Source organism: Bubalus kerabau, chromosome 22, assembly GCF_029407905.1.
Source record: "Bubalus kerabau isolate K-KA32 ecotype Philippines breed swamp buffalo chromosome 22, PCC_UOA_SB_1v2, whole genome shotgun sequence".
Lineage (NCBI taxonomy): Eukaryota > Metazoa > Chordata > Mammalia > Artiodactyla > Bovidae > Bubalus > Bubalus kerabau.
In genome coordinates, this window is record NC_073645.1 from 25,110,664 (window position 1) to 25,138,203 (window position 27,540).

Below are 27,540 nucleotides of genomic sequence, written 5' to 3' on the forward strand. Positions count from 1 at the left end.
TGCAGAAAACAGTGCTGACTGCATTTATTGAAGACCCCTCCCGGTAAGCCCGTGTACGAGGTCCTGGCACCGAACACAAAACCCAACAAGGAGGCCCAAATCTCTTTCCTACAGGATTCGCAGCAGTATTATCTTCTTCCAACCAGTGAGTAAGTAGTCTCTAAGTATGATGAGTGAGTTTTACACAGTCCTCTTTGTTTCCAATCTGAATTGGCTGATTCATTGCCGCTCCAGAGGCTGAGCTGTATGAAGACCCCAACCACCACCCACCAGGTGAAGTTAAGACTTCCCGACAGTTCTTAGTGCCGACAAATGTCACAGGCTCCGACCAAGTATAACCACATCCTTTGGAAATCCTTCCATTTTTGCAATTTCAAAACAGCCCAACTTGCTGTAAAATTCCAAAATTCTTTTATCATCAGGTCTCACTTCACAAAAAGCCCCTCGGGACCCTAGGGGAAAAAACCAAAACATTCACAATATAAATGTTACTGAATTAGTAGAATTATGAACTTGTGATTAATCTTTATATATTTCAAATAGATCATAGTAGGAGATTATCTATACCAGTCCCTAAATCTCACATAATTTTTAAAATTTATATAAAGCCAATAGATATTAATATTCATCAATATTGCAATGATAACTATCTTAAAGTAATGGGTATGTTAACTGGCTTTCAAGGCATCAAATTGTACACTTTAAATACAGATAATCCTTGTCAAATATACGTCAAAAAAAATTTTTTTTGAACAGCAAGTAAAACTCCTCAGAAAGAGTATCTTTTAGCGAAGAAGTTGTCCAAAACCCTAAGTGTCTACAACCATACCACTCTGAACTTGCCCAATCCTGTCTTATCTCAGAAGCTAAGCAGGGTTGGGCCTGGCACCAGCCTTGGATGGAACAAACCTCAAGGCAAACAATAGGTCTGCTGAATGTATAATTATAATATGTATAGATGAATATATGAATATTATACATACACACACATACAAAGTACCTTTGAAGGACCCACAGAGCAGAGCCTATTCCAACCTATGTCACAAGTCAACACAACCAGAATGTGTTGTTGTATTAAGACACACCTCACACCTGTACCATTCAGTTCCAAGCACAACACTTCTGAGAATTATACTTTCCTCAGAGTTGTTTCAATTATCCCACAAAGGGGACACCATTGAATCAAATGATACAAAGATGCAACAAAGTGCATTCTCATTCATTAATTCTCTAATTAGTGCTCAGCTTCTGTATGTTCATTTTTGTCTTGCCCAAAGGCTAAGAAGTTTTTAAAGGTTGTTGTTGGATTCGATGGAAATGAATTTGACCAAGCGCCAAGAGTTGGTAATGGACAGGGAAGCCTGGCGTGTTGCAGTCCATGGGGTTGCAGAGTTGGACTAAGTGGACTGAACTGAATGTATGGCAAAGTATTTTTGAAGATTTAAGTAACAAATTCAAAGAAGAGAAAGTATCAGCGATTCTGCATTCCTAAATGAAGTCTTTCCAAGGTTCATTTAATTTTCAACTATCGTTTATAAATCTCCTGGCAAAATAAACATAAATTCATGTGTTCACTTCTCATTTAATTGGGGCTTAATACAGGCATTCATAGTATAAAAGAGCAGCATTTTTCAATGGTTAATACACATGCATTTCTTGCAGCACTAATTCAGAAGCAAAACCGTTCAGCGGTGGAGAAAGGAATGTAAATTTACTTCTTTTTTTATCCTAAAATAAGAGTCCTGCCCTCACCTAGCCCAAATACCAGCAACTCCACAATATCTACTCACCATTGGCTTTCAGTGAAGAGAGAAGGCAAGCCATCATGCTTTTGGCTACGCTTGGATCAGTTACTTTTTTGTGAATATCCATCTTTATCAGAGAAGGGAAATTGGCAAGGAAAGTTTCTGGCAGTACTTCCTGCTCTTCATGGAAACTCAACATTATTTTCTGTAAAAATTAGGATGAATCTCTTGACTTTCAGTAGCTACTCATTATGAATCTACATATCCCAACTACAGAACTTAGAAACAGGAAAAGGAAAGCAGTATTCAATAATAACTCTTCTGGTAATGGGAAAATTACCACATGCAAAATCAATTAGCTTATAATTCTAGCTGACATGTTTTCATTTTTTTTAAGTTTGTCTAAATGTAATGTAGTATACTGGATTGGATCCTGAACAGATTAAGGACATTAATGGAAAAACTGTAAGTAAGGTGAAGAGTTTGGTTTCTTAGACAAGGACAAATGTATAAAGTGGGTGAAGGGTATATCTAAACTCTATTATCTTTGTAACTTCTGTACATCTAAAATTATTCAAAATAAAAACTAAATAATTCAAAATAAAACAATGTTTTTAAAGTTTGTACTGCTTGCACAAAAATGTGAATGTACTTAACACGACCGAACTATACCCTGCTGCTGCTGCTAAGTCACTTCAGTCGTGTCCGACTCTGTGCGACCCACCAGGCTCCCCTGTCCCTGGGATTCTCCAGGCAAGAACGCTGGAGTGGGTTGCCATTTCCTTCTCCAATGCATGAAAGTGAAGTCACTCAGTCATGTCCGACTCTTCGCGACCCCATGGACTGCAGCCTACCAGGCTCCTCCGTCCATGGGATTTTCCAGGCAAGAGTACTGGAGTGGGGTGCCATTGCCTTCTCTGGAACTATACCCTAGAATATGGTTAAAATGGTAAATTTTATGTATACTTTACAATTTTTACAAAAAAAGTTTGTAACAGACACACTGGTTATTCTTCATATGTTCCTAGGCTGAGAACCGTTAGATATGGAAAAGCAACACATCAACAGCTCAATCACCAGCATGCTGTAGTCATGTTGATGTAATTCTAAGTAAAGGAGCCTACTCCAAACCAGCCTCTTATTACACTGCCATCTAGCTAGAGGCAAAAGGTAAAAAATAGTAATAGAATTTGAGTACACTGGTGTGGGGAAGAGGGGTAGAGAATTTCAGAAAAGGGGGAGGAGCAATACAGAAGAAAAACGACAATGTCACAAATGTAAGTCCAAGTATATTCTCTGAAAGTATTTACTGAGTGTAAGTAAAGATTATCCTCCAGAAGAAACTTTTTATTGTCATTCCTATTACCATGTGAGGGCTTCCCTGATAGCTTAGTTGTAAAGAATCTGCCTGCATTGCAGGAGACCCCACTTCAATTCCTGGGTCGGGAAGATCCCCTGGAGAAGGGATAGGCTACCCACTCCAGTATTCTTGGGCTTCCCTGGTGGCTCAGCTGGTAAAGAATCTGCCTGCAATGCAGAAGACCTGGGTTCGATCCCTGGGTTGGAAAGATCCCCTGGAGAAGGCAAAGGCTACCCACTCCAGTATTCTGGCCTGGAGAATTCCATGGACTGTATAGTCCATGGGTCGCAAAGAGTCGACTGAGCGACTTTCACTCATATTACCATGTGAAATGCATTACTGAGACAGCATGTTAGCTTCATCAGCACGCAAATGAGATTTTTAATTACTCAACTTGCCCTGAGTACCCAAAGAAGAAACCATAACATACAAGTTTGGTGCTGCAAAAAAGAAAGGGAAAAAAGAAGGTTCTTTCAAAGTCAACACTGTGCTTTCACTTGAGAAAGTAACACAACAGCTCCAAATCAAAAGATGTTGGGAACAGTGGAAAATGCCAGTAAGAATAAGCCCTAAGAATTCTTCTCTGTAAGAAATTTAGAAAGCACTGGGATTTTAAGATATATCTGCTTGCTTTTTTACTTTAATAAGTACTTTACTTGCTTAAAAAATTACCATTGTTTAATTCTAAATCTGTGTATTACCTCAGCCTCAGAGAGTTCTTTATCACCGTTTGGTTTGGTATACTTCTCCTGCATGAAGGGAATCCAGGAAATTTTACATTTTTTAATGAAGGGGGTCACATCTACAGTGCCCAGGGCATAACCACATATGCCATCTTCATCTTCTAGGACAAAACAGTAATCCAGGCTAAGGGAAAGCAGCCCTCCTACTAACCTGCTCAGAAGAAAAGAAACCAGAATGAGTTAAGTTACTAACGTAAAACTTCAGAAATCAGTGATATAATAAAGCCCGATACACTTAACTGACAATGTGTGGAAACTACATTTGACATAAATAAAAACTGGAAATTTATGCATATTAATAACTCAGATTTTATTACAACTAAAGTAGGACTCCTAAAAAACTGTATCTGTATTTCTAGTCTTCATCTCCCCACAACCAGAGAATCCTGCCTTTGAAATGTCTACTCCCAAGTCCAACAAACACTGCATCACATACTTGTCTCCAATAAGGTCAGGCTGACTTTGAAAAGGTAAACCAACTCCATCGTCATACATTTCTCTGCAAATCTTGTACACGGAAGCCTGAAAATACAATCTAATTAAGCAACACATCAAGAAAAATGGCAACAGAATCTGACAGTATGACGCATAAGTCACAAAGGACTTCTAGAAGAGGGAATAACAAAATGTTTGACTTGTCATAAACATCACCTCTGCTTTGTTAAATATTTATTGTCATATTTGTAAAATCAGCAGAAAACAGCACAGTTGTAGTAAACAGTGAGAACTGCCTTGCAGGGGATAGTTTTAGGCACTAAGTAGTGGATTCAAAATTCAGCAAACTATGAGGCTCTCTCTCAGCTTTCTATACACCCAAAATATTTAAAACGTGATTTAAGCAGGCTTGCCTTTTTCTGTAGCTGATTATCAACAGCCTGGAAGCACTTTACGAACTGCAGAAAATGTATTGGAGAACATCAGGCTAGAACAACATATCACACAGATATTGTTCAGGATTCCAACTCTGAATACATTTCATTTGATTAAAAACTAAGCACAGGACCTCCCTGGTGGTCCAGCGGCTAACACTTCACCCTCCCCATGCAGGGGGCCTGGACTTGATTCCTGGCCAGGGAACTAGATCCCGCATGCTACAACTAAAGATACCACATAGCACAACTAAGACCCAGAGAAGCCAAACAAATAAATAATTAAAAAACTAAGCACAAGATGTTGAGTCTAAACTCCTTAGGCTCTTCCTTAAACTACCCATGTTTAATGTTTCAGTTAACTTTCTCCATCTCAAGTCTGTATTTTAAGACACAAAAATGGTTTTTTTTAATCAGGGAGTTCCAAAGAAAGTATTAAGTGTTCACCATAACCACACTCCAAGTTGGCAGGTAGACAATTACCTCATCTTTAGGAAAATATGGTCTGATAGTATAAACTTTGGAGGTAGGAGTCAGTGGGGGTGGTTGAAAAAAGAGGTCATTTGCCCCATCAATTGGCAGCAAACGCTGTAGGAAGAAAAAAAAGGGAGACAGATTAGTGCTGGGAAGACATTCACTTTTTTAAATGAGTGTGCACTGCAGATTACCAACTTAACATTAACTGGCTACTGCAGGCAGACCTAAAGAAGAGGGGAGCGCTACGCTATACTAACATAAACACCTCTGCTGAGGGAGGGGAATGCTTCTGAATTGAAATTACCCAAACTGAGTTACATAGCTTTAGTGGCATACTACTGGGGATTTAAATTTACAGTAAAAAAAAAAAAAAAAAAATCTATTCCAATTATGACAATTCTATTTTTTTAAACCAATCTTATATAGACCATCTCTCTACTAAAAGATGGCAGAACAGAATGTCAGGAGGAGAGGTTTGGTCTGAAGAGGGTTATCTGTCCAGGAGACGCTTTATCCCCAAAGCAATGCGCTTCAGTTTGCTGCGCGCAGCAGAGCACCTGTTGGGGGGAGAAAAGTAGAGCACCTGAAAAGTCCATGAACAAAATTCCAACACCAAAAAAGCCTCATTTTGTTTAAATTTTCATTCCTGGACTGTTCTTTCAAGTACAAAATTAACTTCTAAAATAATTGGGAAAATACCCCAAAGCCCCTTCACCATTCGCTTGCATAATTATTTATTCTTTTTGCTCATGGAGTCTCCACTGGCAGACAAGCATGCGCGCATTGTGCATTGCGGGCGCAGATTAAAATGCTGTGCGACCTGCAAAGAAACAATGTGAAGTGTATACCTAGAGCCGCTGCGCTTCGCAGGCGCGGGGGGGATTGGCAGCATCTCCTTCAGAAATTACTGCGAAAGAGGAGGAAAATTTGATTTAAAATCCAGCTATGTAACTAAATTGAATTTGGGACTAGAAAGCCTTCGGCAGACCAATCCTTCCAGCCATCTGATGCGCAACACAAGATTTCTCATAAAACAAAGAAAATGTCAATTCAGTTGTGAATTCATATTGATACCTGGAACTCTCCTGCTAGACCACCTCTAAAGGCCCAGGGTTCTTGGTCTCCAATTAAGAACTGTGCTGAAGAATGACTACGACACCCTGTTGAGATCAGATCCAAGCGGAGAACGTTACGAGAAAGGGGATTTCCTGGGGTCTCAAACGTCCAACAAACTAACAAACACTGTGGAAACAGCTCTCTAACAATAATAATCCAGGGTTTCAGGACAAGGCTGTGATAATAATTTTTTTTTTTTAACTTGTAATGGAATTTCAATACTGACGTTCCTTCCTCTGATTAATGAATAATCACTGTTCTAGTGAGAGAGTTCTACCCTTTATTAAATTATTGGAAGGAAAGTGTCAAGTCTGTCTAAGTCACGTTTACATATTCCCTAGGTACAGCTATATAAAAATCAAGGCAGCTGCTTCCTCTCTACCAAAAGTACAGTAACTTTAAAGTGAAATAAAGTGAAATTGATGACACATTTTATTATCACAGCCCAAGGAATTAAACTTGTCTGAAGTCACATTTTACATTTTGAGGAAGGGTACAGGGAAGGGGAAAATGGGAGAACAGGGGTTAATCTTGTCAGAAAACTAAGGTCAGCAGAATAAAAGAAATTATTCAGTAAGTTGACAATGAAAAACCGTGAGTACTTTTTTCTGACAAGGACAATCCAAATTCAGACTTGGCTCAACTGGTAACAATACCAGTCTGACAGATTCTGAGAACTAAAGAGAGCCAACTGATGCTCCTAATTTGTCCAGAACTAAAACATACTTTTCTTAAAAGTATGACAGTATCTGGCTCCTCTGAGCAACCACTATAATCTTTGTGGTGCACTTAGCTCATACAGGGAGTGGCAAGCTTTGAGGTCCAAAAATCTGCATTTAAGGTCAGCACTTAACCAACTCCACAGGCAATTAAGGAAGCTAATAATGAGAGAGAATTAAAAGCAAATTGTAATTGCCTTCCACAGACAATTAAGGAAGCTAGTAATAAGAGAAAATTAAAAGATATTTTGGAGGCCAAATCACAATCACCTGCCTAGTTTTCTGACAAGATAAAGCAGCGCAATATAGTTCTTTTCCAACTGAAGACAGCATTCTACCTCCTGTTCAAGTTAACAATCTCATCAGTACAATATATAGTGTGCTAGTCAGACAGTCCCAAAGCAAACCAATTTTTTTTGCTGACAATTCAGACCCATTAAGAGATTATATCCAGGGTTGTCATTTCTCAGGGGTAGGGGTACTTAAATATATATATATATATATATATATAAAATGTAGTATTTGTTAAATAAATATGAAATAGGGTAAAAATTTTGATTATGAAGAGAACCTGCCCCATTCCATAGCTCAGTGTAAATTTACACTGCAGGAAAAAAACTGAACCTCTTAAACTTTAAGGAACGGCCAATTTCCCCTACCCCCCACTTTGAGACTACAACATAACTAGCACTTCCAACTATTACAATAAAAAGTTGCATGTACGAAGAGCTGTATAAATGAAAACATGGTTAATGCCTCAGTCGCTGCGCAAACGTGACTTCAGTTCATGCCTATTGCCCTTAAATCTACCTGAGCTACCTCACAGAACCTTTTAATTTAAACTAATTAATCATGACGCGCTGTGAACATCTGCCGCTGTCCATCCAATAGTAGTAGAACTTGTGCTGAGGATTCTCCCATCTGTACACAATGGGGAAGAAGATAATAGAAGTCGTTAGTAATCAAAAGTACTGCATAGCCACATTCTTTAAAGGACTGAATGCCAGCTGGACTGGAGACTGGAGGAAAACAAAGGGTTCTAATCAGTAACTCCCTGAAATTACTATAGAACCATGAAAATATTTTGTCGTGAGCTGTTGTGGAAGCTATGTGGATGCCAAGATGATTACTTAAAACTTCTAAGATACTCTGACCTTGAGACTGTACAACAGCTATATACAATTAGGGAAAGCTGCCCCTGGAACTGCACAGTTCAGAGGTAAAAGCCTGAGAGGAAAAAGCAACAATACTGTATATATAATCAAGAGTTTTAATAATTTTTGAAGCGAAAGCTAAGTAGCCAATGTTTTAAGCAACACTTTCTCAAACCCAATAATCTGAATTATAGGTTGGGAATTTAAAACTTCAATCCCTATAAAGGTTAATATATCCCCTGGAAGGCAAATGCCACCATCCAACAAACAATAGAGGTTTTTCCTAAGCCTAAAAGCAGACAAGTATCACACAGAAGAGGTATCCTGGAGCCTTTAACAGGAAGAGGTCACAATTCTTTTACCTGCTGTGCGATATATACAGGAACCCAAAGTTCTCTATATTCCTTTTCTCCCAATTTATTTATTTTTTATCTTTGCCCATGCCCTGCGGGAAGTGCCCTAACCAGGGATTGAACCCATACCTCTTGCAATGGAAGTGTGGAGTGCTAACCACTGGACAGCCAGGGAATTCCCTCTATTTTCATATTAACAATCAGCCTCTATTTTTAGCTGCTATTTTTAGTTGTATCAAAGGAAAATATTTTTTATATATTTAAGAATCTGAGAGTATATACACAGAGAGAAATCTCTTTGCTACCACCTCTGAGTAACTGTAAGCTCACAGTGTTTCATATTTCTATTTCACAACCAAGACTATGTGACCCATTATAGTGTTTGTGACTACTATGAAAATTGACATGTTAGTTAGCCTTGCTGCCTGCTGTGTACTATGCCTAAGTCCATTACATATTCCTTATACCTGGATTGAAAACCTGGAAATGAAATGAGATTCCCTGGAGAAACTTGGCCATGCTGGTGCTTTTTACCAAGCTTGAGAACTTTAAAAAAAAAAAAAAAAAAATTTCACTGTTGGAGAACTTCCATTTAATGAAGCATTTTCAGGGGTTTGCAATTTTTATCCCCTGCTAAACCAATTACTTGGTAGAGGGATAAAGAAAAAGTCCTATGAAATAATACCAGGTAGCACCAGAATAGCCTACCACTAAAGCTCGCATGCGCACAGGGCTGGGAGGATGCTTCCTCTTTCCAGGCCCCTTCGGTCACTTCAGCAATTGTTCTGTTAAACACAGCATTAATGTTATCAAGACACAGCAAGCAGCAGAGAGCTCACATAGTCACAATTCATAGAGTCTCATCTCCAAATCAGATCAAAGTGGTATACATGGTTCCATCCAGGAAGCATTCAGTCAGAGCAAGTTAAAGTCAGTACTTTCAACACATTTTCAAGATATTTATGCTGAATTAGCCCAAGGGAGAAAAATCAATGTGCTCGATATGTTTACTGAGGCTTGCACCTCAAGTCTGTAACAACAGCTACATCTTTGAAATCTAGGCAAGGAATTTAAACACAGTTGGAAATTCACCAATTCCCTAAATGTTTTTCTCCCTGTGGGATAATTTTTTTTTCTTTTAAGGGACAATATATCTGAGAAGAGATTATTCCTGGTGCACCTACCTAACCACTGTACAAAAGACTTCACCATAGACATTATACTCTTGATATCCCAAACATAGGAGTACATGTCATAAAGAATTGTCCTGTTGGCACAATTGGAGAGCCGAGTGAACATTCCCATCACTAGTCCGCACATCTCTTCAAACTTGGCTGCTCGTGACCGCCATTCTTCAATCTATTGAGGATCAATAACAACACTCAAAAAATTGGAAGTTTAAAAACATAATCTAAAGCACAGTTATAAACTGTTTATGTTATCAAGTACCTGCAAATTTATCCTCAAGATTAAAGAATCACAGGGCTTAAACTTTTAAAGATAAGCAATATAAGTCTGTGTGTCCCCAGACTGACAAATATCCCTAAAATATTAATCAACTTTGACCTTCTTTCATTCTTAACTACTGTAAGGTCAAACTATGGAAGCACATGATTCAGCAGAGTCTGTACCTACTTTCGGAGAAGGCAATGGCACCCCACTCCAGTACTCCTGCCTGGAAAATCCCATGGACGGAGGAGCCTGGTGGGCTGCAGTCCATGGGGTCGCTAAGAGTCGGACCCGACTGAGCGACTTCACTTTCACTTTTCACTTTCATGCATTGGAGAAGGAAATGGCAACCCACTCCAGTGTTCTTGCCTGGAGAATCCCAGGGACGGGGAGCCTGGTGGGCTGCCGTCTACTGGGGTCACAAAGAGTCGGACACGACTGAAGCGACTTAGCAGCAGCAGCAGCAGTACCTACTTTACAGAACACACTCTAAGATGTGGCCAATTTTCATTTAAGACCTCTTGCATATCATCAGCATGGGGATCCATCCAGGCCAGAGAAGCAAGTATATTAAGTATACTCACTTTTTCAGAGTCTTTTCCTTTGCAATTGACACTGACAACACTGCTATTTGCTCGAAGCCACTGGAATTCCCGTAACATCTGCGCTCCTTTGGGCCCATGCTCATAAGGAAGGTAGAAAAGGTCAGCAAGTAACTGCAAATCCTCCAGAGTCACTGGTTCTGCAGTGTACAAAGGCTTTTCATTTGGGCCAGGCACAAACTGCTCCTTGTTTGTCTGTTCATCAGTCTGCATAGGGGCAATATCACTGATGCAATCTTCCTGCATAGACATCTCTGGGGATTTTGATTCAGCTATGCTTTCTTTATCAGTGTCCATTGGTTTCAATTCCTCTGCCATTTTAGCTTCAACAATTTCAGTTAGTATTTGATTGTCATTCTTGTGGTCTGTTTCTTCCTGTTTTTCCACTACCATGTCCATGGGTTCCTCATCTGGCTGTTTCTTTTCTTCTTCCTTGGTCAGGGCTGTAGGCTCACCACTCAAGGCTGCTCCCTGGCTCATAATGGGCTCCTGGTAAACAGTCGTAACTACAGTTGTGGCGTTTAAAGACGGTGCTGCAACTAGAGGAGCCCCATCAACTACACTTGCTTTAGCGCCACTGTGTGCAACCTGCCTACCTATAAAAACAAATTGCCAGAAAGATAATCAGAATGCGAAACAGAACAAATAAGATCCAGAGAAATGTTTTCTACTTATCGTATATCTAAGCCTCAATTTGAGATTCCAAATAATCTGAGCCCTAAGAAAAAGTGCCACTTCTCTAAACCACCAGGGATGTGAGGAAGGGAAGAAAGGGGAAACACAGATCATATATATGGCAACACCTAATTATTTTCTTCTCTTTTGAAGATCTGTATTTTTGAACAACTACTGAAAAAAAAAAAAAAACAAATCAGCATTCCAAGAAGATAAAACCTACTTAAGGCCAAAAGTAAAATTTTAAAAACCTTATTCTCTAGATTCTTAAATTTCATTTTGCTTGGTGGGCCTGTAATAGAACATCACAAATGTTCTTATGTCTCAAACAATGTAATCCAACCCTCTTACAAAGAAAAGACCAAACTCACTGCTGTACTGATGAGGTACACCAAACTCCTGCAACCATTCCGTTAAAGCTAACTTCAGAGCCATCTGTGGACTATAGAGTACATCAGTTTCAATATCTTCATCACTGCCTTCATTTTCTAACTTTATCTGGATTGATACAGTAGTGTCTTCACTATCAGCTGCAAAAGAGATAGAGCACAAAAACAGTTTTGATTACAAAACACTAATTCTTACAGTAAAACTGGAGAGGCGAAGAACCGGAATAAGAACAAACTTTAAGCATAATAATGCAAACACAACCAAGACCCTTCACTGAACCATTTCACCTAGACTAGTCATCTAAATGCATTGCCAAATGTAAAATCCCAAATGAAATAATAAACACTAATTTCAGAATCACTGGACAAATCACTGATAAATGTCCACTGATAGTGTTTTCATCTCTAGCCCGCCAATCTTTTAATGCCCAACAGGCTTTACTTATATTTTCACCCAGTGTTAAGGATTTCCTTCTCCATGAAGTCATTTACCCATTTTTGCTTAAGAGAGGTAATCAATCACTCCCTCCTCTGTGTTCCCCCTAGTGTTCTGTAGATAATTATTCTCAGTACTCCTCATTCTGTAGTATAGTTCCTTGCCTGCTTGATCAACACCAGACTAATTCTTTCAAAGTAGGGACTATTTTATTCTTTGAATCCTTAGTGTCTGATAAATAGGTGTCTAAATGTTAATGAATAAACAACTAGTCAGTATTCTCTTACCTGGAATTCAATTAAGAATTTTTAATAAATAAAAATCAGTAAGCCAGTGTCTAAGAATATGTTTCATAAATGTAAGCTAAACTGAAATTACATAGTAAGCAACTCAGATAAGAATATCTAGCCATCTAAAATACACCACTTAAATATAATCATCTGAAAACATAAATTCAATCAGAATTACTCAAGGGGTAACAGGAACATTAAGACTACTTTGTCTAGTTCCTCAGGTTTCAAAGGCCAAGTCACATTTTAAAAACAAAGAACTGAGGCCAAAAAGTTATTAAGTAACTTGCCCAAAGCCACTCCAGGGAACCCTTTTTATATCATTTACATCTCATTCACAGGACAAAACAATACCTTTAAAAAAATTCTTGATGACAAAAGAACATATACTCACTAATGGTTCTAGTTAACCCCAATCTCTTCCCAAAGTCAAGAATTAAGTCATTTACTTACTCATCACTACATCTTTCCTTACTCCATTCATGTTTGATTTGTACCAGGTGGCAAGGGTGTGGATAGCAACATAGTTGGCTTCAAATTCACAATTTGGATTAGTCAAGACTCCTTTTAATCGTGGGATGAGTTCTGTGGATCTTCCTTTGTATGGGCCCAGAAACAGTCTCTTCTGATCATAATCATTAGCATGAATGTTATCCCAGATTACTGGAGCTCTCTTAATTATCTTCGAAACCTCTTCAATGGACTCTACTGGAATTTCTTTAGAAACAACTTTAGGACCTAGAAATAAAGGCCATCATTTATTAAAAGGCTCTCATACATAGTTTTTCATAATAGTAATATACTGCATGTAACTTTTTATTTTGTTATATTTTTAAAGAATTTCTCTTTTTATAACAACACAGCAACATGTGCTTCTACTCAGCTTTATTCCCCTCGCTCAGTATTTCCTTAGAGTAGATTCCTAGAACTAGTGGTTAGAAGGCACAAATAGTAAAGGTTTGGGCACGTTTCCTCAAAATGATACATTAGTAAGAAACAAATTTTCCATGTAATTAATTTTTTTCCAATATAATATATCCTCAATTAGACAAACTCTCATTAACCTAAATCCTGGGAGGGTTTCTTCCCTTAATTCTTAGAATGAAAGCTAATACAGCTCATCGATACTAGCTGTCAATCTAGCATTAAGGCTTTCATTTCATAAAATACAACATTCTTGACTTTCCTGGTGATATAGTAGATAAGAATTCAGCTGCCAATGCAGGAGACATCCCTGGTCTGGAAAGATTCCACATGCTGCAGGGCAGCTAAGCCCGTGTACCCTAGAGCCTGAGCTCTGCAATAAGAGAAGCCACTGCAAGGAGAAGCCTGTGCACGCAGCTGCAACTAGAGAAAGCCTGTGGGCAGCAACAAAGATGCAGTGCAACCACAATGAAAATTAAAATTAATAAATTATTTTGATATTCAGACTCACTGCAAAATCTTCAAAAAGTATTCTTAATACTAAGGGAAGAATGTATACTGTGTAAAAGAAAGAGAATCTCATTAAGGCTCAGCTTTTTAAAAGTATACAAACAATCAATTCTCTAGATCCTAGTTAATTAAAAGTTTTACTGTATAAATCTTTAAGACTTACCTGTCCAAAGCACCTCAATTCCGGGTAGAAGCTTTTCACCCACAGTCCTTAAGTAAGGAGACTGAGACACATTTGGATAACAAAAAGTGCCACAATATTCTGAATGTAGGGGAAAAATTAATCAGTAAAATAGGAATGAAATAGTCATGAGTATGTATTCCAATGGGGATAAAAATGATTATCAATTTTACACTATTTTCATCCAAATGATAAAAGGCCTCTATCTCATGTCCCAAAAGAAGTCAACAAACTAGCTCATTTATGTATTTAAAAAAAAAAAATCAATTCATAAAACCTGATATTCCTCCTCCAAAAGTAGGACAGATCAATCCTTATGATCCTATGGTCACTAGGAATTTAAGTTTCCTAAAGATAAATAATTGGAATTTTTTGCATTTTCTACAAACTCTGAATTGCCTACATATCTCAGTTTCAATCAGAGGCCAAACAGACTGGATTGATATCATAATAAAAATAAAGCAAAATTATGCCACTGGCTTAGATCTCAATTACAACTGATTATAATTTACAATGAATTAAGTAACTACCAAGTATGATCTTATTAAACATTACTTGAATATTCATGTAGCGTCAGAAGAGATAGGGTTCACAGTTCACAATACTCTTAACAAGACAGACAAACACACGGTTAAATCAATACAGTCTAAAATTTCTTAGAACTTATTTAAACTCTTCCTGAACAAGAAGTCAAGCCCGGGGAAGTTTTCTTATAGGCTGAATTTTGAGAGGGAAAAAAAAAAGAAAGAAAAAATATTTTCAGTGGAAGGAACCAGGGAGAAGAAAGAGGGGGGAAAAAAGGAAAAGGGGGAAAAATACTGGAAGTAAGAGCCCAGATGGGAGTGGGAGGAATGAAAAGGGATACAGATAGGCAAGGGCAGAAAAAAGGAACAAGTGGGAGGGAAATAAGAAGTGACTTAGTTAAATGCAATGTAAATTTGCTTTTTTCTAGTTTTCACTTTGACAATACTATTCCCTTCCTCTAATCCAGAAAAGGTAATGTTCATATACTTTTTAGTACCAAAAAATACACAAAATCTTTCTCCTATTCAGTTGTCATTTATTAATTCCTAAAATTTCTCCAACTTAAGATCTGGAGAAACATCTTCTAGAAAAAGAATTCCTACCTTTCTTTACATACCAAAGGGACAGGGAACAACAATAAAATTCATACATGGTCTTTTCAAAGTTATGTATTTCAAGACTAGTTAAATAGAAACCTATTATATACAATACCTGTGGGACAGAAGAGGAAAGTTTCTGGCTCTCCTAGATATTGATAAATTTCATTTGTGATGGAGACCTGGGCATGAGCAAAAGAACTGAATACCTCTTTGTCAGCTGCACACATATTATGGTCAATATCATCAAAAAGCAAGGCAAATGACCTGCATCCAAACTGAGAAACCTAGGAAAGGAAAAAAAAACCAAGTTGCTTTACCAGCTCATCTTAAAGACTAAAAAATACAGGCTTTAAAATATTCAAGTATATAGTTAATAGTTATACTTAAAAGTCAAATACTTTCCTTAGTAGAATGTTCAACACCAAACCACTCCCTTTCTATTTTCTGTGTTAAAAAGCTACAGTTTCAGTACCCATATTTTCATTTGGGTTTCAATGCACTAAGCAAATTGTCTAACAAAGCTTCTATAATGTGGCTTATCCTTCTACATCTTTCAATACAGAAGATACATACCAGAGGAAAAAAAATGAATGATAATAAACTCCAAGACATGAGAAATCCAAGTCATTTGCTCTAGTCAAGATGCACTAATGCTAACTAATTTCTTTGCACATAAACCTAAGTCATCAATCAGAAAGACCAAAATAGCAGAATATGACCAAGCAGGGAAATAACCTCCTAGGAGCTTATTCACAGAAATTTTAACTACTTTTTCCCCCCTGGCCGCAGCACACAGATTGTGGGATCTTAGTTTCCCAACCAGGGACTAAACCCAGTCCTGGCAGTGAAAGCACCAAGTCCTAACCCTTAAACAGCCAGGGAAATCCCAAACTTTTAGGTTGGTACAAATGTTAACTGCAATTTCAGACTGTTGATTTTAAATCATTATAATTAGGTTCAAACACATCTTTTATTACTTAAAATAGGAACCACTGCAGTCAACACATTTTTGCCAACTAGAGTTAAGTTTATCTCTGTAACATAAAAATCTATGCTTTGGGATTTAACAAACTCTTGGAAAACATTTCCTGCATCCTGCTGGTTTTAGAAGTGTTTTCCCTGCAAAAAGCTGGTGAAATGCTTGAAAAAGTGGTAGTCGATTGGCTAGAGGTCAGGTGAATATGGAGGATGAGACAAAACTCTGTAGCCCACTTCATTCAACTTTCGAAGCACTGGTTGTGCGAGTGTGGTCAGGCGTTGCCGTGGAGAAGACTGGGACTTGACCAACGCTGTCTGCAGGGGGTCCAGTGCCATCTCATCGTGAGCACACTTCTGTGATGTATGTGAGCATACTTCTCAGAGGTAATGGTTTTGCTGGAACTTAGAAAGCTGTAGTGGGCCAGACTGGCAGCAGACCACCAAAGTGACCAGGACCTTTTCTGGTGCAAGTGTGGCTTTAAGAACATGTTTTAGAGCTTCTGCTTGGTCCAACCACTGAGCTGGGCATCACTGGTTGTAGTATGAAATCCACTTTTTGTTGCATGACACCATCCAATTGAGAAATAATTCGTTGTTGCATAGAATAAGGTAACACTTCAAAACAATGATTTTTTTGGTTTTCGGTCAGCTCATGAGGCTCCCTTTCATCGAGCCTTTTCACTTTTCCAATTTGCTTCGAATGCTGAACAACCATAGAATGGCTGACAATGAATTCTTAAACTTCATGTCTAGTTGTGGGAGGAGCAGCTTCAATGATGGCTCTCAGTTGGTCGTTGTCAACTTCTGATGGCCAGCCACTGTGCTCATATTCAAGGCTCTCGTCTCCCTTGCAAAACTTCTTGAACCACCATTGCACTGTGTGTTCATCAGCACTTCCTGGGCCAAATGTTGATGCTGTGTCTCCACTGTCTTATGACCCATTTTTTTAACATGAGTAAGAAAACTGCTTGAATTTGCTTTTTTGTCTAACATCATTTTCATAGTTTCAAATACATGTAAAATATACAGCAAGTAATAAGTCATTAGCAAAACAACAAAGTGAGAAATGCACATTAAAATGATGTATAATACATCCACATTTAAGAATGTATTCCAACATCAAATGGCAAATGTCAACATTCAGATCAGATCAGTTCAGTCACTCAGTCGTGTCCAACTCTTCGCGACCCCATGAATCGCAGCCCGTCAGGCCTCCCTGTCCATCACCAACTCCCAGAGTTCACTCAGACTCACGTCCATCGAGTCAGTGATGCCATCCAGCCATCTCATCCTCTGTTGTCCCCTTCTCCTCTTGCCCCCAATCCCTCCCAGCATCAGAGTCTTTTCTAATGAGTCAACTCTTTGCATGAGGTGGCCAAAGTACTGGTGTTTCAGCTTTAGCATCATTCCTTCCAAAGAAATCCCAGGGCTGATCTCCTTCAGAATGGACTGGTTGGATCTCCTTGCAGTCCAAGGGACTCTCAAGTCTTCTCCAACACCACAGTGCAAAAGCATCAATTCTTCGGTGCTCAGCCTTCTTCACAGTCCAACTCTCACATCCATACATGACCACAGGAAAAACCATAGCCTTGACTAGACCAACCTTTGTTGGCAAAGGAATGTCTCTGCTTTTGAATATGCTATCTAGGTTGGTCATAACTTTCCTTCCAAGGAGTAAGCGTCTTTTAATTTCATGGCTGCAGTCACCATCTGCAGTGATTTTGGAGCCCAGAAAAATAAAGTCTGACACTGTTTCCACTGTTTCCCCATCTATTTCCCATGAAGTGGTGGGACCAGATGCCATGATCTTCGTTTTCTGAATGTTGAGCTTTAAACCAACTTTTTCACTCTCCACTTTCACTTTCATCAAGAGGCTTTTGAGTTCCTCTTCACTTTCTGCCATAAGGGTGGTGTCATCTGCATATCTGAGGTTATTGATATTTCTCCTGGCAATCTTGATTCCAGCTTTTGTTTCTTCCAGTCCAGCATTTCTCATGATGTACTCTGCATATAAGTTAAATAAACAGGGTGACAATATACAGCCTTGACGAACTCCTTTTCCTATTTGGAACCAGTCTGTTGTTCCATGGCCAGTTCTAACTGTTGCTTCCTGACCTGCATACAGATTTCTCAAGAGGCAGATCAGGTGGTCTGGTATTCCCATTTCTTTCAGAATTTTCCACAGTTTATTGTGATCCACACAGTCAAAGGCTTTGGCATAGTCTATAAAGCAGAAATAGATGTTTTTCTGGAACTCTCTTGCTTTTTCCATGATCCTGCGGATGTTGGCAATTTGATCTCTGGTTCCTCTGCCTTTTCTAAAACCAGCTTGAACATCTGGAAGTTCACGGTTCACATATTGCTGAAGCCTGGCTTGGAGAATTTTGAGCATTACTTTACTAGCGTGTGAGATGAGTGCAATTGTGCGGTAGTTTGAGCATTCTTTGGCATTGCCTTTCTTTGGGATTGGAATGAAAACTGACCTTTTCCAGTCCTGTGGCCACTGCTGGGATTTCCAAATTTGCTGGCATATTGAGTGCAGCACTTTCACAGCATCATCTTTCAGGATTTGGAATAGCTCAACTGGAATTCCATCACCTCCACTAGCTTTGTTCGTAGTGATGCTTTCTAAGGCCCACTTGACTTCACATTCCAGGATGTCTGGCTCTAGGTCAGTGATCACACCATCGTGATTATCTGGGTCATGAAGATCTTTTTTGTACAGTTCTTCTGTGTATTCTTGCCATCTCTTCTTAATGTCTTCTGCTTCTGTTAAGTCTATACCATTTCTGTCCTTTATCAAGCCCATCTTTGCAAGAAATGTTCCTTTGGTATCTCTGATTTTCTTGAAGAGATCCCTAGTCTTTCCCATTCTGTTGTTTTCCTCTGTTTCTTTGCATTGATTGCTGAAGAAGGTTTCTTATCTCTTCTTGCTATTCTTTGGAACTCTGCATTCAGATGTTTATATCTTTCCTTTTCGCTTCTCTTCTTTTCACAGCTATTTGTAAGGCCTCCCCAGACAGCCATTTTGCTTTTTTGCATTTCTTTTCCATGGGGATGGTCTTGATCCCTGTCTCCTGTACAATGTCACGAACCTCAGTCCATAGTTCATCAGGCACTCTGTCTATCAGATCTAGTCCCTTAAATCTATTTCTCACTTCCACTGTATAATCATAAGGGATTTGATTTAGGTCATACCTGAATGGTCTAGTGGTTTTCCCTACTTTCTTCAATTTAAGTCTGAATTTGGCAACAAGGAGTTCATGGCCTGAGCCACAGTCAGCTCCTGGTCTTGTTTTTGCTGAATGTATAGAGCTTCTCCATCTTTGGCTGCAAAGAATATAATCAATATGATTACGGTGTTGACCATCTGGTGATGTCCATGTATAGAGTCTTCTCTTGTGTTGTTGGAAGAGGGTGTTTGTTATGACCAGTGCATTTTCTTGGCAAAACTCTATTAGTCTTTGCCCTGCTTCATTCCGTATTCCAAGGCCAAATTTGCCAGTTACTCCAGGTGTCTCTTGACTTCCTACTTTTGCAATTCCAGTCCCCTATAATGAGAAGGACATCTTTTTTGGGTGTTAGTTCTAAAAGGTCTTGTAGGTCTTCATAGAACCGTTCAGCTTCTTCAGCGTTACTGGTTGGGGCATAGACTTGGATTACTGCGATATTGAATGGTTTGCCTTGGAAACGAACAGAGATCATTCTGTCATTTTTGAGATTGCATCCAAGTACTGCATTTTGGACTCTTTTGTTGACCATGATGGCCACTCCATTTCTTCTGAGGGATTCCTGCCCACAGTAGTAGATATAATGGTCATCTGAGTTAAATTCACCCATTCCAGTCCATTTCAGTTCGCTGATTCCTAGAATGTCGACATTCACTCTTGCCATCTCTTGTTTGACCACTTCCAATTTGCCTTGATTCATGGACCTGACATTCCAGGTTCCTATGCAATATTGCTCTTTACAGCATCGGACCTTGCTTCTATCACCATTCACATCCACAGCTGGGTATTAATGTCAACATTGCAAAACCACAATTACTTCTGCAACAACCTAATAACTTTAAATTCCTTACCAGCCATTCCAATACAACCAATAATATATAGATTTTTTTTTTCTTTTTAACAGGTGCACCACAAGGCAAGTGGGATCTTAGTTCCTTGACCAAGGATGGAACCCACACCCCTGGCAGTGGAAGCATGAAATCTTAGCCACTGGACTGCTAGGGAAGTCCAATATAAACTTTTGTTTTAATAAACATAGTACACTTACTTTACTAAAACAGATGTGCAGCTTTTATGTTAAGTAGAATGTATATTCCAATCAGGTTCAACAACAGCTTACATGTTTACCTAGTTTTTCTTCTCATTTTGGGAAACTAGCCAGTCATTTCCAGACTGAATTATGTCTCTTAACCATATAACCGAGTGAATCCTATTTCCATAACCTCACTCAGAAGCTCAGTCAAGCAAGCACCCAACAGCATACAGTTTCTGGAAATGTGACTCTGGAAGACTCAGAATCAGCTGGAATGTGAGGGAAGTCTCCACCTCAAGTCTTCATTAAGAATCCATGGGAATGGAGCTTATGAGCATTCTTTTAAGCATTTCTTCTAAGCATTCTTTTAAGGCAGTTCTTATGCAAAGTGAAGTTTATAAAGCAATGGTACCTCCAGTAAAGCTCTTTTCACTCCCTTTAGAAAATATTATCAAAAGTAAAAAATTTGCACAGAAAATAAAAATCTGTCCAGGAACAAAGAAGTACTATGAACCTTGTTTTCTTTTTATATCATAAAAGCAACTCAGAAACTTTTCAGTTTCATGTGCTGACTCAGGGAAAAATAATGAAAAAGCAAGGAAATTACCTGATCCAGTTTGCGTTTCAATGTAGACACTTCCTTGGGGTTAGAAAAAGTAATATCCAATCCAGGTGAGATAGCATAGATGAACTCTATCTCATATTCCCGTGCAGCAGAGATGAGAGTCATAAGTTGCTCTGAAGAACAGAGTCCATGACTTTAGAAAGCAGCATAGAAAACGAAAAGAGCCTTCACCTTTAAACTGAAGGTTATTTTTCTCCAATTTTCAATAAGTCAAGAAAAAAAGTCCCTTCAATTTTACAAAACTGTCATGTCCAATGTGACAACAGGCCTTACATAATGGCACAAACTTGATACAATTTAATATCACCCTGAACTCAATAAAAGCATTCTCTTCCTTCCATTGACATTCCTCAAAAATATTCAATTAAGGCATCATTCCTCTTACTGAATGCAACCCAATTTTATTTCTCAAGAGTTATGTTTTTGTTGTCTCTGTACGACTGGAATTCCTAAATAAATAACTCTACATATAACTACTTTATAATTTAGAAGAAAAGAAAAATGTGTTCTTAAACACCAGGGTTAAGTGATGGCCTTAACAATCTTGACATCTCTGTAACTACAACAAAGAAATCTATCACAGCTTTAAGTTTCTAAAATGTGACAGACAATTTTCCTAAGTAAATTGAAATACTATTCCATACCATAGGATATATCTTTAAGTAACTTTCAGTAGTATCTTAAGATAGTCATTTAACTATATTTTGATCACATTAAATTTCATTACCAGCATCACCAGAAAATAATCAAGTTGAAGAAACACTTAAGTTATATAGAGTAGGAAACAACAAACTAGATGCAGTTTTAATTGCTTTTTTCATAATTTAAGAAAACTTTCTGCCTTCACTGTCTTGGCTGGGCTCTGTAACCAAGTATTAAGTAAATTACTTGTTAGTTACCATTTAATTCCAGGTATGAAAATGTTCCCCCATTCACTCAAGTACACAAAGAAAAGCACTTCACCATTTGTCTTAGTTACTTATATTTATGAATTTTATGTAGCTAACTCGACATAAGAACACATGCAGAAAGGACAGTTTGAGATGGCTTTCACTTCAGTATAGGCCTGAACCAGGGTAAGGTTGTTCTGACTTTAAATAAAGACAGGACCAGTACTAGTAATCAAGTGGTTAAGACCAAGCCATACCTGGTTGAACCTGAAGCAAAACAATCAGTAATACTAACCCTGTCTTTATTTTAGATTTTGGTATTTTGTTCATGGATTTTTTTGCATTAGTTCTGGTTTAAAAAATAGATAATACTTTTTATCTTTATTACTAATTTTTTCAAGTACTTTAAAACTTGCACCCAAGTACTTTAAAACTTGCACTTGCCTTGCCCGAGGCCTAGCCTTGCTTCAGCACCTCTTTGTCCAATGGCCTACTGTTTACTGGCAGAAGTTAAAAAGTACAATTATGACCACAAAACAGGTGGAGTCAGACTGGCAAACCCATGAATCACACCATGGCTACACACTGTTAGTACTATTCTTTCAATCTGCACTAACACACACAGTTACTATATAAAAGAAAACTACCTACAAAGTGAAAGTGGAATACTTAATTCTTGTACAACTACATTTAAAATATACCTGTTTTCTTCACATACTCTACATTTACAGATTAAGAAGAAAAAGATTACCGGCTTCCTCCACTGAATACATCTCTCGCCAAAACATCCTATGTTTGTAGTCATCTTTTGGAGCATACAAATATGTATTTAATTCCCATTTCTGGAGCCTTAAGAGGAAAGAAAATTACATGTGTATATATATATATAAACAGGCAACATGCATAACCAATACACCTCAATTTTTTCCCTTTTCTCGGAGCAGCTCCATCTCTTAAAAAGCTAATATTCTGGGGCAGTAGCTTTGAACCTTTTTCAAGTCCAGTGGAGTTGTAAAAAAAATTAAATAAGCAATGTTAACATATCCAACAGTCTTAAATAAAAATACAACAGCTCTGAGTGAAGCAAGTGAAGCCCCAAACCTATCCAGCTTTCCCAGGAAAGTCTGAGAACCACTGGCCTAGGTGAAGAGGAAGAAGACCAAGGTTAAAACAACTTTTGCAACTGAGAAATCATCAAACTGTATTCGGCCTATTCAGTGCTAGTGTTTCCTCAAACAAAAGGAAATATTAATTAAGACTCTCCTTTATATAATAAAAAGTTACCTTCTAAAGAGTTCTTTTCTCTGTTCCATAACCCATGGTCTTCCATAAAATCCTAGATTCAAAGTAAGAATGAAATTATAAGAATGTGATAAACTGTGTACTGAGAAAAGCAGATTACAATACAAATGATGTCAGTTTGTGAAAAATAAAAAATTTGAAGGATGTTTAGTAAAACATTAACATGTTTTGGGGTGATATTATAAAGTGACTTTAATTCCCTTTTTGCTTAGGCAAATTTTCTGGTTTTTCTACCATGAACACTAATTACTTACGTGATAGTTATCTAAAAAGAGCTAAATGTCATCTCTTTTCACTGTCAAAAAAGACCAAATATATTTAAACCTAACTTTTTAGAAAGATTATCTCAATCTTACAGTGAGAAGAGGGGAAGCCTAGTAACCCCAAGCTGCTATTAATAACAAGTACTATCTAGGAGGGGAGTTAAACCACTTTTAGAGGTAGAAAAGATAGGAAAAAAAATCAGGAACAGAATTAGTAAAGAATATGACTGACCCAATTTTATGATTTTGTTTGTTTCCCAAAATTACATTGTAAAAGAGACCCAAAAAGTGCCTTAAACTACACTCACAGCAAATTCAACATCGGAACTGGCCCAAACTGGAAACTGAAGCAATCTCAATTCCAGAGCAAATGTTTGAACAACTGAAAATTCAAGAATGTGACTCACTCCAGTATCCCATGTGGGGGCACAGCACTAGTAATTCAAGAAACAAACCTGCAGATGGATGATGTTAGTGATATAAGCACCAAACTGGTATTACAGCTTGCCTAACCTTTATTTTCCACCAGTCTCAATCTAATCATCCGCCAGAGATAAGGACAACCTCTCAAGACTATTATGAAGATGGTTCAAATATTGTTTTGAACAGAAAATGCTCCTTACACACACAACTTAACAAACTCAAAACCAAAATTTCTGAACTGTAATAACCTCTACTCTAAACAGAATAGTTACTCTGCACAAAGATAATGAGACAGACCAAAAAATAAAAATGAAAAATTCATTAGGTACTAACGCATGAAACTGTTAGCACTTAGAATCTGGACAATTTAATGGTTACTCTCTTACAAGTGATTTAAAATGTTAAGTGAATTTTACAAGTCTTTATAGCTTTCCTTCAACAGTTTGCATTATCATTACCTCTTAAAAGAATAGGCATTAAACTTTCCTTTAGAGCTGTCTCAGCATTTAAAAAAATTTTTTTCAAGGGTCTAACATTTTAATCTTCAGAAACCCTAATTTTGCTCTTTGAGAGTAAGGTTCATGGTTTTAGTTAACTGGCACCACAAAGAGGAAGCAGGGCTGTTATACGAGTTAAAATCAACAGATTCGTCCACAAAACTTGCAATATTATTCACATCATTAAAGTCAACCTTAAGAAGAACTGGGAACTTTGGTGACTGTCAGTGAAGTTCATCCTTGTTTATTAAAAAAAAAAAAAACAAAAAACAAAAAACCCAAAACAAAACTAACACTCAGGGTAGACCTTTTTGGCAAAACTTTTGTTTCACTTTTATATATGTATACATATGTGTGTGTTGGTTTGTGGTGTAAAATGTACTTTTAAAATCAACAAGTTTTGTGGGCCACTGTAATTAAATACTTGCAAATAAAAGCACAAATTAACCTCATAAGTATGTAAATAAATAAAATCAACAAAGGTTTGTGAGGGAAAGAAAAACCAAACACCAAAAAAAAATCAGGAGCTTAGTCACCAAGGAAATACTCTAGGGAATGGGAAGGAGAAAAGACAACAGGTAACACAATTCTAAGTAGACTAGTTCCCTTTTAATACTATTCTGAAAAACAAATCAACTGATCTGAACCACAACTAACTTTTTCTGTAATTATTGAAGGTGTAATCCACAGGCAAGTTTGCTTCGACTCACTGTAGTCTAGCTCTAAAATTTCTAATCGTCCAGCACTTCTCTCCCACCCTCCATCCCAAGATCTTAGGTCACAAAACACAGATTCTTTTCCTAGTATCTCCCTGCAGATAGATTCTAGTCCTATAAATACATCGATGGATAAGTCAAGCAAAGCAATCATGTTTATATTCATAAACATAGACTCCGGACTAACACATAGGTAATTTTTCCATTCTGTTTTCCCCAAAACTGTGCAACAGTTAACGTCACTGAATCGTTTCAGTTCTAACCTTAGCTGCCAACTAGTCTTGTTTTCCCCTACAATTAAACTTTATGTAAAATACCATAACCACCACCCATCTTTCAAATGACTACTCCATATGTTCAGAAGTTCTCAACCAAGAGGACAATCCTTCTTTCTTTTTCCATGCCTTTCTGGTTTTTTATAAAGACAGTATTTAACTGTTACTCCTATGCACACCATTACATATAAAAGAAAACTAATGAAGTATACAAGCTAGGAAACCCTGGGTCAGCCAAAATACTTTAGAAAGTTCGAATACATGCTGTACTTCCGGTAAGAGCAATAATGATATTGATTTATACTTTCATAGAATGCACATCTGTGGAACATTTGTCCATTACATTCATAAACTGTGATACAATCTTCTACTCATTTTCTCCAACCACCAAAGAAAGTCCATCATTCCTAAATGGTAATGGGAAAGGAGGTGGTGAAAAGCAATTTTTAAACCTCTTCTGAAATAATTAAACTAAAAATTCCATATCTCAAATACTATTAAAATCAAAGCTTCATCCCTCAAGGCAAGGCAGAGTAGTTAGCAAAGGGCAATTTTCCAGGCTGCAAAAGAAACTGGATTCAAAGGGTGGGAGGTTGGGGCCTGAATAAACAAAAGAGGAAACAAACAAACAAAAAAAAACCACCTCTAAACAAAAAGGAATTTGTAAAACTAGATGCCCACAGTGCTCCTCTTTACTCCAGGAATACAACTAGCACATCTGATGGGTAGTCTTTTTTCCAAAGGATAGGGGCAGCAGCACTATACATGCCTTTCCGTATGTGAACCCAAACCACCCTAGGAAACAAGATTCCAAGGTACAAAGATGTAAAACTCAAGAGCCCAAGACCAGACTCCCTGCACCGCCTCCACTGGAGCACGCCTGGCTCCAAGCCCAAGCCGGGTGGGGTCAGGCACGTTAATAGCCAGAGGGGAATTCGACGCCGTTCCAGAACGCGAGAGAAGACTTGCCCACCCTCTCGCCTCTTCCCTCGTTCCAGCAGGGTCAAATTTCAGACCCACAGGAATAATCCCCTTTTAGAGCTTCCCCCACTTCCCCCCTGCCCGCCACCGCCGCCGCCCAGGCTCCGCCGCCATCCGCCTAACCAGGAAAGAACAGATTACTACTGGGGTGGGGCGGGGGGAGGACACTCCTGCCCAGCCCGCGCCACAGCTCTCACCTTCCACCACGCCACATAGGAACCTCCGAGCCCCTCCTGCCGCCCCGGCGACCGCTGCTCCCCCGGCCCCGGTTGGGTTGTCTTCTCCCGGGGCTGGAGCTGCCTGCGGCTCCAACGATGCCCCTGCGGAGGCGGCAGGGTTGGAGTTGAGCTCGCTCTCCCGCTCCTCCAGCGCCGCCTGGCTCTCCTTCTGCACCATCCTCCTGCCCCCGGCCGCCGCCACCTCTGCAGGTCCTCCTCGGCCTCCGTCCGTTAGGCCGCCGGCCCGGAGCCCTGGAGAGGGCCTCGGCTCCTAGCGCGCGCCCTTCCTGCTCCTTCCCTTCCCCCTCTGCCCTTCCCCCTCCCGCTCCGCAGGGACCCGAATGCCCGGATGAGAAGGGCGGCGGCACCGGCGCGAGCCCTTTGTCAGCCGCTGCCTCAGCCTAAGCTGGGGAATGCCGGAAACCTAAGCTGAGATCGAGTCCGCGACGTATCGTTCTTTGGAGGCAGATGGCCAAGGCTCTTTTTCTCCTTCTCAGTTAGCTTCTGTTGACCTTCCGATAATCCTAGTTCTCCCGCTGCCTCCTCCCGATGCCCCTGCTGCTGCCTCTACCGCCCGCTTCCTGTTTATCCGCACTGCGCCTGCGCCGGAGACCGGCTCAGACCGGTCCCTTCAGCCCGGCTCCCCCTCCTTCTTTTGAGCCAGTCTATTGAGCTTCATTCGGTAGGGGGGAGCAGAACAGAAAAGCAGCGAAAAGCGGAATGTAACGAAGGCAGTGGAATGTACCATTTATGCTCGCCACCCTCCAGAACGAGCCAGACGCCCAAGAACAGACCATCAACCAACCCGGAGAAGGGGAGAATGGGAGGAGGCTGGAGCGGGTTGGGGCAATAGGCATGTGGATAGGGCCGGCAGGCGGGAGTAGGTGAAAAAAAAGAGGTGTTTACTCTCTTAATGCGCAGGCGCGGAAACCAAGCCTCTGGTTCTTAAAGAGCTGGGAAGAAAACTGACCTACTTTCTATTGAGATTCTTCT

The 27,540-nt window shown here is 39.1% G+C and overlaps 1 protein-coding gene across 1 annotated transcript; it reads right to left on the reverse strand.

Moving 5' to 3' along the window:
• Positions 1-27,165, reverse strand: OGA (O-GlcNAcase). Its single transcript, XM_055560404.1, has 16 exons — positions 26,527-27,165; positions 23,157-23,208; positions 22,624-22,721; positions 20,965-21,095; positions 15,229-15,400; positions 13,975-14,073; positions 12,831-13,115; positions 11,634-11,792; positions 10,570-11,183; positions 9,721-9,895; positions 6,269-6,354; positions 5,201-5,305; positions 4,285-4,370; positions 3,807-3,999; positions 1,791-1,950; positions 1-452 (listed from the first exon to the last, which is right to left on the reverse strand). The coding sequence occupies exons 1-16, from the start codon at positions 26,723-26,725 to the stop codon at positions 316-318; spliced, it is 2,751 nt and encodes a 916-aa protein (XP_055416379.1). The 5' UTR covers positions 26,726-27,165; the 3' UTR covers positions 1-315.
• Between the last annotated feature and the right edge of the window lie 375 nt (positions 27,166-27,540).